The 15,557-nt window shown below is 41.2% G+C and overlaps 2 protein-coding genes across 5 annotated transcripts in view; one reads left to right on the top strand and one right to left on the bottom strand.

The window, feature by feature from the left end:
• The window catches only part of IFT140 (intraflagellar transport 140), a 91,117-nt gene that overhangs the window by 54,633 nt on the left and 20,927 nt on the right, over nucleotides 1-15,557 (top strand). The gene's annotated exons all lie outside the window — the stretch shown is intronic.
• The window catches only part of TMEM204 (transmembrane protein 204), a 32,215-nt gene that overhangs the window by 15,066 nt on the left and 1,592 nt on the right, over nucleotides 1-15,557 (bottom strand). Inside the window, exons 2-3 of one of the 2 annotated variants that reach the window (XM_076351227.1) lie at nucleotides 14,262-15,298; nucleotides 295-450 (exon numbers count right to left, since the gene is read on the bottom strand). In XM_076351227.1, coding sequence (XP_076207342.1) covers nucleotides 295-450; nucleotides 14,262-14,541 — 436 coding nt within the window. In that variant the 5' untranslated portion in view covers nucleotides 14,542-15,298. Of the gene's footprint in view, nucleotides 1-294; nucleotides 451-14,261; nucleotides 15,376-15,557 lie in introns of those variants that run through there. The other variant, XM_076351226.1, reaches the window with a different exon arrangement.

Genomic DNA, 15,557 nt, shown 5'->3' with positions numbered 1-15,557 from the left:
TTGCATCTAGTTTATTTCTTTCATGTTTGCCTTCCTGGTTTCATAGGAAATAATAAAGGCTTGTTTTTCTTGGTTGGCAGAAGACTCATTCTGATATATCCAAGATAAAAGCTTCTATTCATATACTGTAGAATCTCATGAGGAGAGCTTTTAAGAGGCAATGAGCTTACTTTTAGATTTAGGCCTTTTTGCTCTTCTTTGTCACTTGAAAGATTTATAAAGTAAGAAACTCTTTTCCACCTGGATTTAATAGAGACTAAGTATTTTTCCATCAGTAAAAAGAAGTGGACTTACTGGCAAGTTGGAACACGGCAGCTATGGCTTCCTCCCACCACTGGGTATCCTGAGAAATGATAGGTAGCTCCATCAGGCCCAGGACGAAGATGAGCTGGCCAGCAGTCAGAGCAACAGTGGCAATGAGGTTACAAGCACGCATCATGTCAAACTGCACTAGGGAAACATAAGAAGTAAGCATAAAGTTAAAATGATATAAAATTGGGAAAAAGAAAATCCTGGCTGAGCAGGTATGTAAAATTTGTCAGTCCACAGAAAATGATTCTCAGACACTATTTCTACTCCCAGCAGTCCCTTGCTCTAACTGCATTCCCTGTGGTCTGATTAAGAAAAGATTTTCTTTAGGATGTGTATTGAATCTTTCCTTTTGTTGCATAGCATCCCATAACTATTGCTTCAGTGCAAAACAATCTTGTATGAAACAAGCAGCTAATTTCCAAGGATGGCCCACTGGAGGTGCTTGACTTTTGCTCTGTGAAGATTCTACCTACAATTAGTAGCCAGAATTCTTTGGGGCAGAAATGGTGTTTGTTTTGCATTTGTATGGCACTGACTGAAATGGAACCTTAGTTCATAAATAGGTTTTCAAGACCCTAAAATAATAATCATCCCAAAGACAAATCTATAACACCCTGAATTTCTTTTTCACCTAGTCCATCTGTATTGTCCTAGAAAACATCCTGTGGATGTTAATTCAAACATCTTATTGGTTTAAGGGAGCTTGTATGGAGGATTCTTAACTTTTCCTTCTTTTAACATTTTTTTAATCTCTTAGATGCACTGGAAAGACCCTTGTATTTCTATCTGTGTAATGAGGGAAACGGTTACAATGAAGATGTCGGTGCTTGGCAGTTCTGAATGAGGTGTTATGGCATAATTTACATGTATAAGTAAAAAGTTACTTTTTTTAATATATATATTAGTTCATATATATATATTAGTGGATGTTGTTGTGGGGGTCTACTATTGACCACCCAGCCAGGACGACGACACCGATGAATTATTCTACAAGGAATTAAGGGATATCTCTAGTTCAACTGCCCTTGGCCTTATGGGTGATTTTAACTTCCCAGACATCAACTGGGAATATCGTATAGCAGACACAAACAGGTCCAGGAAATTTCTGAAGCACGTTGGAGATAACTTCTTGGCGCAGGTACTGAGGGAACCAACTAGGAAAGGTGCCCTCCTAGATTTGTAGTTTGTGGGTGAAATGGTGATTGGTGGCTGGCTTGGTCACAGTGACCACGAAGTAGTTGAGTTTCAAATTGTTGGTGATAGGAGAAAAACTGCCAGGAAAACTTTGACCGTGGATATGGGGAGAGCAGACTTTGGGCTGCTGAAGGAGCTAGTAAGTTAGTTAGTAGGAGTTAGTAAGGTCCCCTGGGAATCTGCTTTTGAAGGTATTGAGGTCCATGAATGCTGGTCACTTTTTAAGAGCCATCTTTCAAGAGCACAGGAGCAGGCAATTCCAAAGTGTCAGAAGTCAAGCAAGCAGGGCAGAAGGCCGGCTTGGCTGAGCAGGGATCTTCTTCCAGAACTTAGGCAGAAAAGGAAAGTGTATGGACGTTGGAAGCAAGGACAGGCGACACGGGAGGACTACAGGGATGCTGTTCGACACTGTAGGGAGAAAATCAGTGCAGCCGAAGCTTGATTAGAGTTCAAGCTGGCCAGCACTGTGAAGGACAACAAAAAGGGCTTTTTTTTAAATAAATCAACAGCAAAAGGACGACCAGAGATTACATTCATGAGGTCAGTCACCTCACAAATAGGGATGTAGACAAAGCAGAAACATTTAATGCCGCCTTTGCCTCTGTCTTTAACACCGATGATGGGCCCTGGGACCCCCGGAGCCCTGTGTTGGAAGACTGTGACTGGGGGATGATAAACTCCCAGCTGACCCTGAACTTGTTTGAGACTTGCTGCTCCAGCTGGATGTGCATAAATCTATGGGGCCCAATGGGATTCATCCCAGGGTGCTGAAAGAGCTGGCCAATGTCATCATGGGACCTCTCTCCATTATTTTTCAATGATCTTGGGAGTCTGGAGAGGTCCCAGTTGACTGGAAGCTGGCCAATGTTGTCCCAATTTTCAAGCAGGGTAAGAAGGAAGACCCTGGTAATTACAGGCCTGTCAGTCTCACTTCAGTGTCTGGTAAAATTATGGAGAAGGTTATTCTGGGAGTTACTGAAAAACATTTGAGAGACAATGCAGTTACTGGCCAGAGCCAGCATGGGTTCATGAGGGGAAATTCCTGCTTAACCAACTTAATTGCCTTTTACGACAAGGTCACCCATCTAGTTGACCAAGGGAAGCCAGTGGATGTGCTGGTTTTGGGTTTTAGCAAAGCTTTTGATACTGTCTCTCACAGTATCCTTCTGGATAAACTGTCCAGTGCACAGCTAGACAAGTCCGTCATGTTTTGGGTGAGCAATTGGCTGATGGGTCAGGCTCAAAGAGTTATAGTAAATGGGGTGACATCAGGCTGGCGGCCAGTCACCAGTGGGGTTCCCCAGGGCTCAATTTTAGGGCCAATGCTCTTTAATGTTTTTATAAATGATCTGGACACAGGAATCAAATGTACATTAAGTTTGCCAACAATACTAAACTAGGAGGAGCTGTGGACTTCCTCGAGGGTAGAGAGGCCTTACAGAGATATCTGGATAGGCTAGTGAGCTGGGCAACCACCAAACTGTATGAAATTTAACAAGAGCAAGTGCCGGATTCTCCACCTGGGATGGGGTAATCCTGGTTATACGTACAAATTGGGGGACGAGAAGCTGGAGAGCCGCCCCGCGGAAAGAGATCTGGGGGTTTGGGTGGGTGGCAAGTTGAATATGAGTCAACAGTGTGCCCTGGCAGCCAAAAGGGCCAACCGTGTCCTGGGGTGCATCAAGCACAGCATTGCTAGCCGGTCAAGGGAGGTGATTGTCCCACTCTATACCATACTGGTGCAGCCCCACCTCGAGCACTGTGTGCAGTTTTGGGTGCCTCAATACAAGAAGGACATCAAACTATGAGAGTGTGTCCAGAGGAGGGCGACCAAGATGGTGAAAGGCCTCGAGGGCAAGACTTACGAGGAGCAGCTGAGGTCACTTGGCTTGTTCAGCTTGGAGAAGAGAAAGCTGAGGGGTGACCTCATCGCAGTCTACAACTTCCTCAAGGGGGGCAGCGGAGAGGGGAGGTGCTGATCTCCTCTCTCTGGTGACCAGTGATAGGACATAAGGAAATGGAGTGAAGCTGCATCAGGGGAAGTTCAGATTAGACATTAGAAAAAGGCTCTTCACTGAGAGGGTGGTCGGTCACTGGAACAGGCTCCTCAGGGAAGTGGTCACGGCACCAAGCCTGTCAGAGTTCAAGGAGCATCTGGATGATGCTTTTAGTCATATGGGGTTTTTTTAGGTGGTCACGCAAGAAGCGAGGAGTTGGACTCGATGATCCTTATGGGTCCCTTCCAACTCAAGATATTCTATGATTCTATATTAAATATAAACAACAAATGCAGAAATGATTAGACATAGATATCTGGAGTCTTGGCTGGAAACCTGATTAAAGTATGTCTCCCAGCTGGTTACTGAATGGAATATATTCATTGCAAAGTTGGGTACTTTTAGTCAGGCTTTTTTCCTACTTTTCCTGTTAATCTGATGGATGTCCTGTTTTCATCCTTTTCCTTCCTCTCTAGCAAAAGGTGGGAATTGTAAATATCATTGTGCCAGTTCAACATCTCTTGCTAATATGTCATTGCTATTCTGAAATAGAAGCAGCTCAGTGTTTAAGTTGGCATATATTAGAAAGACTCTGGACGTGAATATTCACCAGATTTTCAAAAGTGACTTAATCGGTTATATGTTTAGTGGGTGCACTGACCACCAGAATTTGATTCCTGATCTTCCAAGGAAACTGCTAGGAAGTGCAGAAAATGAACCTTGATATAAAGAAGCAAGAGTAGACTTCATCGTGGTAATCACTGAGTCTGGTCTACTTTTGTGAGTCATAAAAATGAGTTACCCTTTGTTTTCCCCTCATAGGTCATCTTTAGCTTCCAGTGTTCTAAGTAACAACTCATGATTTAATTACAATACCATATTCTATTAAATTTTATCTGAAAGAGTTAGTTAAGAACCATAGTCCATTAAACTTTTTCACATTGAATAAAATGTTAAGATGATAACATACTAAGTATTTTTGGTTTTTCCTAGTGAGTTCATCTTTGACCAGAGAGGAAAATTATTTCACTCAAAAAAATAGTTTGCTCAAAGATTTTGTGTTAAACTTTTCAAAGTTGTCCTTTCTAGCATTGGGAGCATTTAGATCTCTTGCCATGTTGAATGCTTACAGGTCACGAGGCATGTTGGCTGATAACAGAATCATATTCAGATGTCTGATCTTTGTAAATATCAGTAAAACTTTGAGCATTTAGAGTGTTCTTCTGTTTTTCCACTTGAATGGACTTCCGTAATACTTTGAGGACCAATGCTTGCTGAAGAGATAGTAAGGACTTTCAAAGGAGAAATATACTAAGTAAAGAGCGGGCTTGCAGCCATTATTATTAAAGTACTTTAGTTTGTCGACAGAGTTATCTGTAGCGTCAAATTAAAAAAGTAGTTGGTTTACAGCCATAATGAATTCTGTTGCCTTGTCTGTATATAGTATGCATGAGCTTTAAAAAAAAAAAAAAAAGCCTCCGTTGTTATATACCCTCTAAATGTCTGAAGCTTATCCCAGAAATACATACTACCCCTTGGCATAGAAACAAACACCAAATTTTTGCCTTCACTGTTATTCATGACTTCTTTTTAACACTTAATTGTATTATAAATTCTTTTGGCTTTTCCATAGATGATTTTATATCTAGCATACTAAAAATAGTAAGTTTATGACTGTGACTCAGTTGAATTCCAACAGAATTTGTAATAACTTAGTCTTTAAAATAATGGTTCTATGATCGCTGTCTCTTGCAACTGGAGAGTGCAGTAGCATTGGATGTGTAACGTTCATGATCTTTACTACTGTTTGTAAAAACTGCAGACTTAAGGATGCTTATTCGCCTAATACACTACACTGTTCAGAGCGATGCAGAAGTGCAACTGGTATTTTGCATAGCTGCTTCTTTTAACCAAAAAGAAGGTTGCACGTGGTCCAGGCTGGAACTGCAACAGGATGATGATGGGTAGGATAAGGAGGAAGCAGCTGGTATGATTTCATTAAATGTGAAGACAGTTATTTTTATGGAATAAGGTACTAGAAGAATTGAGTACCCTTCCATATTTCATATTAGGATATTGTTGTTTTGTTCTAACAGGTTTAATGTATGATCTGTCATCTTTTGGTTTTGGTCTGGAATTGTAATGATTCTTCTTTCTCAGAGAGGAAAAAATCAAACTTAATAATGTATAACTCTTATAAGCTCCATTCTTCTTGCAGTAGAGCTTGTTAATGGTATTCAGCCTGAAAGTGCCGCTCTGCAGATGACTATGCTTTCTTACTCGTAGCCATTGTAACTTTGCATGTCGTCAGCTCAGCACATGGCAATTCTGTTTTGTACAAATGCATCCCTAAGCTGATCTTCTGCAACATGAAACCTACCACCCCAAAAGGTGGTAGTTGTGGAAAGCAGCTCTGGCCTCCTTTTATTGAGGATAACCAATGAACAATACTGATCAAAAAAGGGAATTGAGTGTGCATTTCAAAGCATTTCTTCAGAGCCTGTACCCAAAGACGTTGAAGATGTAAATCATGTTGAGGAAGGCCAGGCTGCAAAGCTCTTTTCGTGCTTGAACTGCTCGGTTGAGGAATAAATATTTCTCATCTCTTATAAAATTGGCTGCAATATAGTTTTCGTAAGAGCTGTGAAATTTAGTGTTTACCTTTGTGCTCTTTTACTCTGCCTGTTGCTATTTTAAATTATATGTAAACCAGAAATTCCTTAGTAGCCAGCTTCAGTCCATTCTGATATGTTTTCTATAGGCTTTATAATTAGTATGAATTTAGGATCATCTGTTCAACCATTTCAACTGTTTCTGCTTCATTTACAGTAGCCATGATCCCATTGTAACTTTCTGTGGCCATTGCAGACTTCATGAACTTTTGCGGAATGATTTATGTTAGCCACAATTTGTAAAACAAGAGGTTCATAATGATTATAATGTCTGCACAATTACTGGTGGCATTTGTGTTAACCATTAGCTTCTCGAATCTATTGTCTAAGACTGTCATGACATAACTATTTTGTATTTTTGTCCCACTTTTTTGTTTTGAACTCGTTGTTAATGTCACCTGTCTCCTGAAGTTTAACTGTGAAAGGAGTTTCCTATAGCTAGAGGTGGATGCTTCCAGCAGAACAGAACTGGACACTGCAGAAAGTGTTTATTCCTTTGTGCGTGTCTGACATAGGTGAAGGAGGGAGGGCAATCCAGAGTATACGTCTGCTTTATACATACCCTTCCTTCACCTCCCTTAAGATGCAACTTGGCTGTCGAGAACTGGAAAGGGGTAGATACTGAATGGCTCCAAAACTCTGAGCCGTTGTTCATCAATATAAAATGCTAGCCTCTTTGATTTATTCCTTCTGGAAGACCATCTTGATTCCAGTTTACTCTGAGAAGTAGTTAATTTATGGACAGGGTATCCAGCTGGGTCTCTTGTACAGCTGGGGGTACTGACTAATGAATTCTGCTTTGTTTAAAACACAGTGATCAGTCAAGGGTCAAAACCCAAACTCCAGGGATGAGACCAATTCAAATTCCTTGTTGTCTTGCTCACTTCCTAGACCAGATGTATCCATCTGGATTAGAAATGTTGATTTGATTTTGTTATTTGCAAGCAGCAATTTTGTTTTGTTCTGTTCCATGATAGCCCCAGGACTATCTGTGCTTTGCAGAAGTAGGTTAGTCATATCGGAGAGTAATTTGCAGTGTTTTGGGATAATGAGGAAGGATGATCTCACTGAAAAATCAGATTATGCTAATTGCTTAAAATGTGAGGCTTTCTTCCCCTTTTCTGTCTGTGTATAGGGAAAAAACAGTCATAGGTGGGAATTCAAGCTTTTGACTGATTAAAGCACAGAGTATGTATGCAGGAAACTAAATGGCCCAAGATATTTTAATATTTGTCTAAAACTTCCCCTGAGAAATACCACTTTTGGTGAAAAAAATTTTAGTGCAAACTTAAGTCCAGTTTCTGTAACTTATTAAGTTACCAGCCCTGGGAAGAGTCTAGTGACCGCGCGTTTACTCACTGTATAGGAACAGAACTGACTCTGAACATCTCACCGTGGCTTCACCATTTCCTGCCTGTCATCTACGCTGCAGGGGCTGACTGTGAGCAGGCTGTTATTGTGGGACACAAAATGTGTTACATCTAAAAAACGCTATTTAAACTTTGTAATTAGATGGGCAGGAATTTGTTATGCTTAGCTGAAGGATAGTACCACCTTAGGCTGCTGCTAAGTTGATTACATCTATCAGTTTATCCATGCCAGTTAAATGCTGGCAGTATCTACGTGCACCTTTGCATGACTATGTAACCGAGACTGTGGGAAGATTTAATTAAAGCACTGCCTCGTTGATACAGATATATTTTGATGGTCTGAATATACACTAATTTCTTAAAAGTGAAACAGATCTGAATCTAGTTTTTTCTTCATCAGTTTGTACCCTTTCCACATGAGGATGTTGTTCGCATGTCTTATTGTAAGGACAGGACTTCATCCTGAAAAGGAAAGTCTCTCCCTCTCTATTTTTAAATCTCCGTAAGCAGCCATATAGCTTTCAGCTACAAGGAGTCCACAATACCTTCTGTTGCTGGATGGATATCTTAAAAATGAGAACGGTCACTTACTTTGTTTGGTTTTGTCTCCTGGGCAGCTTTCTGAAGTATGCAATTTATGCTTTTTCAGTTAAAAATAATAATTAAAAAAAAGGGGGGGAAGGGGGGGAGAAACCAATCTCTTTTGGCACAATTAAAAGAATGTTCTGATGTGACAAACTGGTGAAATCTTCTATCCCTTTAGGTATTTTGGAACTTTATGATCGAGCTCATCTGAGCATGAAACTTCATGTTTGAATATTTAGTTTGAAAGGCATACAGATCTTGTTTGGGGAGACAAGAGTGTGGTTGGGTGGGTGGTTGGTTGGTGGGGTTTTTTTTAACAGCTTCGGTTACTTTTGGAGTGAAGACATAGCTACATCAGCTATTTTCAACATAAACGAGTGCTTATGGTTAAATGATGGGGACCTTTCAAACTCAAGAATGAGAACGCTTCTATACAGTGATCAATTTTAACAGACAAGGCTGTTATGTAGTTTCTGTTGAGATGTTAGTTGTCTACATGTTAAGGTTTTCCTGTTTATAAACATCAGTAGGGTATTCTGTGCTGGTGGCTGTAATAAATGCATTTAATCGGAAATTTTCAAAAGCTCCATAGCCATTTTTACTTTTAATGCTTTAACTGAATTCAAAGTCTTGATAGTGAGAGTAATCAAACATTGATTTCTCTGATAATATTTATGTGCAACGCATGCGAAGGTACTGTATTGAAACATATATTAGGTTCACTTACCTATCCTGAATCCTGAAAAGTTTTGAACTTTTCCAAAATAAGTACACAGCATAGTAAAATCCACATTAAAATGAGCATTCACTCTAATTTGAAGAGCCAGACCTCTTACAATTCACCTTCATTGGCCTCCACCATTAAATTAGTAATTTCACTTATTTAAATATTGATCATATCATAGATGTTAGGAGGGGAAATCACAAGCCCTGAGCTGCCAGCTGTCTGCACTGCCTCCATCTCTCTGTAAGAGCCTGAGCAGTTTACCAGGCTATATAATAAGGTGTATATAACCATGTATATAATAAGGTTTTGGGCTTTTCTTTAGTCTGATGGTAGTTCCTGTCTTCTCCAAATGCAGTGGGCCTCCTTTCTTGATCTGTATATATTGAAAAAGTAACTTATGTCTACAACATGCTCAGCTGCTTGACTCCGCCTGGCTTCTGTCCAGCCAAATTTCAGAGAAATTTGTGGACATTGGAAATTTGTGTAAATACAGTGGACATGGGCACTCAAGCGAACTGTTGCCTCTGCGAGCAAACGTCAGCTCCTTATTCCCACACCGAGCAGCATCCTGCCTTAGCCACCATATTTCATAGCGTACATGTGTTTGCATAAATCATACATTTAGACTGGACAGGTGTTTATATTTGGTCCCTATGGCAGTCACGTAGTCGCTCATGATGCTGTGCCTCTCCCTGGCACTGGTTATACTTCCTTGTAAGAACTACAATTAGCGAGAGCTATCTTGCTCTAGGCATCTGTAGTTGATACACGCTTCCCACTGCTGGGATTTTCGTTACGTCTTCTGGAGCCCTGAAGAACCAAGCAAGGTTTTTATCTTTTTAAACCCCTCCCTATTCCTGTGTTTCCACACTGTTCGTAATGTTCTTTAGACAAAAAGGGACAGACTGTGACCTCGGCTAATGAATAAATCAGCTCCATCTGTCCACCCAGAGATAGCCTTGTAGCACAGTAGGACTTAAGGGCATATTTGTACCGCACAGCATGGTTAAAAATACCTAAGCTGATTCCAAGTAATCTGGTGTGTTCACACAGTGCAACGCAGTATTACTGGCCTGGTGCTGGGCCAGGACATAGGTAATGGTGGCTTTGAGCAGGTCTGGTTTGCTCTGAGAGGGCATCACTGGTGGTGTAGCTGCATGTTTTCACTACTTGAGGTAGCTTCTGCGTCCCTGCATGATGCTGCATCGCTCAGTATGCTGTGTCTGCTCATGCATTAAGTGGGCACAAAGCTGAGTATTGAGTACTCAAGACACGCTGTCCTACCCAAGATCTTACTAAGTGTATGCTTCTACTACATGTGGTCTTTTTTTGAAGGGTTAAGAGATGCAGACAGGAGCATAATCTTCCAAAATTTTGCAACAGCTCTGAAACTGCATCTCCATAACCTTTGGCAAATTTCTTTGCCCTCGCTCAGGTGACAGGAGAGTTAGGCTACCTGGGTAGGTTTCCTTAAATTGTTTTGAAGAGGGGAAGTGCCATCTGAGTTCTCAGTGAAGCCTTTAAGTTTTTATCGTCTAGTGGTTTGTCCATGTTAGAAAAACTTTGATTGGTGTCCTCATAACTGGGCTCTGATTCTCAGCATAAGCAAAGATTTCAGATCTGATAGTTTGTTGCCACTAAAAGGGAGCTATCTCACCCATCATCACACTTGCATCACTCAGCTTGTGCTAGAAGCAGTACTTGTTGGACTCCTGATACCACCGCTTAATCCAACAGGAAAATAACCACCCAAATAACGCCATCCCCCCCGCCCCCCCCAACCTTCCACTCCAAACCTGAGTATTTTCTTGCTGTTAGTCATTTGAACTGTCTCACAGAAGCTTTTTAGCATCACAGATGGTTTAAAGAAGGGTGCAGGACCGCACAGCGAGAAGGAGAGAAAGAAAGAAGCGGATAAAGACAGATGGAAGGGCCTGAGATCTCCCCCTTCCAGGAGCAGCGAGGCTTGAGCTTGAAGAACAGAGCTGAGGTGCCTTCCCCTAGGACCAAAGTTATCCATGTTTCTTGTGTTGTGCCTTGTTGAAATAGTTCACATTGAGACGCTTCATTTCCATAGAATATTTTTAATGTCACTTATTCCTGTCCCTGGCTTTCTTTTTTTCTTCCTGTTTCTAATCTTTTTTGCTCATGGCATCTCTTTGCTGCAGCATCTGTAATCTGTAATCTTCCCTGACATCTTTTATGTCACTTGGTATTTATACCGGCGGTCCTTTACTGACACTTTAATATCCTTGATGCAGTGTTTACATCATAGGACTTGAAAGCAAAACGCCTCAGTTTTCCTCTTGTTCCAGTGGTTTGTGTTATGGTGAAATAATTCACACAGATGTCCTGTTAGTGGGGAATTGGATCAGAGAGGTATTTGGTATGGAATTTGACTTTGCGTTTCCAGAGAGGCTTTTGGCAAATGTGCTCCATCACATTGACTTTTTCTGTTCGTTCCCTGAGCGATCTTTTAACAGATCATTTACTATGACTTTTACCCAAAATATGCAAAACTTCAATTATTATTTGTTTCAATTTGCTGTAGTTGTATTTTTAGTTGAAGTCCTGACACAATGAGCTACTTGTGTAATTTTTTTTGCAAATCATTTTGCTTGAGCTGTGTATATGATGAGGGGAAGAAAAAACCACCCCAGCTTTATTGTGTCCCCTGAAAAAGAGCTTTGCCAATGATTTCAATGGGAGAAAGAGCAGGCAGCGAAAGTCAGTGAAAAACAGGTTTTAAGAATGTGCTTCTCTCTGGCAGTGAGCGAGCCTGCTTATAGTAGTGCATTTAGTTGGCTGTTATTTACATACTACTTGTACAGAAGTCATCAGGATATGGAAAAGCAAATTCTCAAAGGTTTTACAGTTTTTCTGTTGAACTGTGAGATAAATAACTTGCCCCCCAAATATGTATGTGTGTATATATGTAAATAATTTTTTTTATATGAGCAAGATTGTGGCCTTTTTTGCATTGCTGTTGGAAGAACATATTTTCTGTTTATTGTTCTACAAATGGCATCCAAAAAAACCACGTTAACTCTTAGCATTGAGGAAGGAATTTCTTTGTTCAGAAAGTTATTTTTTATATGTATGTATATACATACACACACATACATGTTTGTGATTTGTCTATAAATGACAGATGAGGATTGCCACATACATTACTAAAATAACGTGTGATTTCTTGTTAGAGAAATTCTTTAAAATTACAAAAACATGGATGCAGAATCAGGCTCATATTGACTGTGTACAATCCATGGAAACATATTTGTCTTAAAAATATGTGCAACAGGTTTGTTTCCTCCTTGGTTTGTCATGGCACAGCTGCAGAGGTGAGATTTTCTTTTAAATGCTTTATAAAGATTCAGAATTGGCCTTTTGCTTACTATTTGCTTCCAGATTAAACAGTGAATGGATGCTTTATTCCTATACAAATTGAGTCACTGGGCTTCAAAGTCCTCCTTTAAATTAGAATTTTTAAGAGTGTTTGTTAGAGAATTCTTCCAGGGACTTGATCGTGCTATAATTATTACTTTGAAATTTTAAAATTTCTATTTTGCTTCTGTTTGACCTAAGAAATTGCTGCCCATGCAATTCTGCTATGAAACTGATACATCTGTGCCAATCTTTATAGCACCACCCATCTTCTGACCTGTGCACAGCAAGAAATACAGGTTTGTGTGTTTAAAATGCTGCAGGAGCCAAATTCAATATGCAGGAGCTCATTCTAGCTGTTGAATATAGAACAGGTACTTTTAAAATTCTTGAATGGTATGCATGTTTTTCAAGTTAGAACATGGCTTACAAATATTAACTGGGGCAGTGATTCCAGTGATTAAGTTGCAGATACACATCAAGTAACTTTTTCAACAGTCTAATCCTTTTTATAATTATTTGTCATTACAGAAGTTCTTTCAGTTAAAAAAGAATTGAAAGTTAGGTTTAGGGCTTTACAACAGTTTAGAAGCTTTATGTTTGTGATGTATGCAGGTTTAATATTAGCAAATGTGCAAAAAATGTTACTGCACAATTTGGCTGGAAAACATGATATGGAATGGGTCCACATTAAAGCATTTTTTAAAAGAAATTCCTCTCATATTTCTTTGTTTTCGTCTCCAGAGGCATATAAGAGACTTTGAGGAGGACCAGAGGATTTTTTTTTCTTTCTCCACATTTCAAACCATGAAAAAAAAAAAATCTATCTGAAATCACTTGTGTTACTAATGCTACCGTCCTTCAGAGGCACCAGAGCTGTTTATGAGCACTGGTAAAGTCTCGGGGAAATCCTCTGGTCTGCCAAGGCATGAGGTTTATAGACATTTGTTCTGTTAAATTCAATTCCGTGAAGGATTCAGTGAAAGCATTGATTTGGCTGAAGGAGCAGCCCCGAGGCACTGCTGCTCACAGCCCTCGCCTGTTACCAGCTTGCCCAGGCGCCGGCCTAGAAGCCAGCTGCGGGAAGCAGGGGCTTTAGTGGAGCAAACCTCTCGGCACCGCGGTTACTTGTGGTCACAGCCATGGCGTCCACGATGACCGCAGGTATTCCCAGCGCAGTTCTGCTCTAGTTTCTTAATGAGAGCAGGGTCATGCCGTTAACATTATGAATGTGGTAAGTAAGGTGCACTTTTTAATTATTCAGCTTTGTAATTCTTAACATTGGCTTACAGGTTTCATCTTATTAAAAAATTTTAACTAGCTCAGTTTAAGCTATATGCATTCTTCAGATCCCATCAGTCTGTGAATTTGCAAAATGAGAATTACACCGTGCTTAATGATTTTTCATGTTCTCCAAGTAGTATACTAATTGTGTTTTTTCACCAGGAAGAATAGTTGCAGACATTAAGGCCTATCTCAATTTTACATGTTTTTACCAAAACTATTTCTGTCTTTTCCGCTTCTGGCACTTCCAGCAAAAGTAAACAGAAGGGAGAAATAACTTAGCATGGCATCTGAATACTTTCTCTGTGGTTTTTTTGGCTTTTTTATTTATTTATTTATTTTTATGGTATTCCGAGCAACTGCGGTTGGGGTTTAATGTGTTGAGCAGGAAGGGATATGCTTATAGCAGGAACCCAAGAGGGAAAAGCGAGCAGCAGATGTCTCAAAGCTTTAGACTTACACTTCACAGATTATTTGTCTGTATAAATCAGACAGTGCAATGTAGATTACTGCTTTTGGGGAGGGAGGAGGAGGAGTTTAGGTCATCATTGGTGGACATAATTATTCTTATTTTCCCAAATAAATTAATTTGGGGATGAATGTTAAGATATGGTTAGAATCAGACAGTTAACAATGATTTCAGGATGCTCTGCTAGGCTATAAATCTCCTGGGGACCAGGTACACCATATCAATCATGACCTAGCATAAGCAGAGAAGACAAGAGATTGAACTTACGTTTGACAGTACTGCGTGACTCCTGGAACCCAGCTGACTCTGAACCCCAGCCCAGGGCTTCACACTCGCGCTCCTCCCCTTGCCCATGCCTGGCACTCGTGCTTGCACCTCCTCTGCTCTTTTCTGCCAGCCAGCACATCTTCCAGAGCCCCACGCTGCGCTTACGCCCGTCCTCCAGGGTCTGATATACCCAGTTGGGAGTAAAGGCAGCTGCGTTGTTAAGAATAAGTGAGACCAGGGCTACCAACACAGCTGTGGCTACCAGTTTCTGGACAGTCATATCTGACTGTCAGCTTGCTGCCAGTCTCTATTTGCAGAAGACACGAGGTCTCAATCAGCTGCAGCACATTGAAATTGGACTTGAAACAGAGGCAGCTTCGCTAGGGTGTTACGAATGGCTAGAGGACATCACCGTTCATTCTCAAAGTCAACTCCAGAGGTGTTTCTGATCGAGGAAATGAGAATTTTGTGAGGTAGGTAGGAGAATTCCATAAAATAAGAACACGAAGAAGCTTTTTTAGGTCCTTCCCAGCTTTGGCTTATCCACCTTCTTGCACTTTGATAAGTAATGCCAGTCCTGTGATGAACTGAACGATAGGGAGGTCCATTCCTTGTGAGACGAGGCGAGTCCAGAAAGAATCCAGTCTCGAGGCAGGAGAGCCTGAGCTGCTGCCGGGGCAGAGGCGGGGATGCTCGCCAGCAGCGTGCCAAGCGCGCTGGGTCCTCCGAGTCAACCAGCGCCGCTCCGAAAGCCTTGTTTCCGGGTGCAGACTTCAGAATATCCCGCAAACCGTGACAAATTTCATTCTCTCAAAGCCAAGCCGAACTGGAGGTGAATGCTGTCATCCCAAAGGAGCTCTGCAAGTTTGGAGTATCTCGAGGAGTTTGCTCTGCCGTGTCCCTCTCCGAAGATCCGAGCTGCGAGTGCAGGGATCGGAGAACAGCCACTGCTGTGAGGAAAAGGCCCCCCCACCTCTCCACGAAGAGGAAATGGCTGTTTTTGTGGCTGTTTTTGGTGAGCCTCAGGGCGTAGTCGACTGCAACAAACAGAGCCACTGCCACAGCAGTCAAACATTAACAGGATGTGTTTCCTGAAAGGAAAAGACTATGGAGACTTCTAAAGTTGTACCTCCTCCCCTCGGAGAGCCCCCCTCCCCGTCTCACTCCTCCTACCCTCCCAGCAGCACAAAGCAGGGCTGCGAGGACCGGGCGGCACATCGCAGGGGAGCCCGGGAGCAAATCAGAGGTTCTCTTTGAAAGGAAGAAAAGAAATCTCCAGCCTCAACCTTCGGAGCA

This window comes from Aptenodytes patagonicus, chromosome 13 (assembly GCF_965638725.1).
Source record: "Aptenodytes patagonicus chromosome 13, bAptPat1.pri.cur, whole genome shotgun sequence".
Taxonomy (NCBI): domain Eukaryota; kingdom Metazoa; phylum Chordata; class Aves; order Sphenisciformes; family Spheniscidae; genus Aptenodytes; species Aptenodytes patagonicus.
The sequence above is the reverse complement of the archived record's forward strand: the minus strand, read 5'-3'. Positions and strand labels throughout refer to the sequence as shown.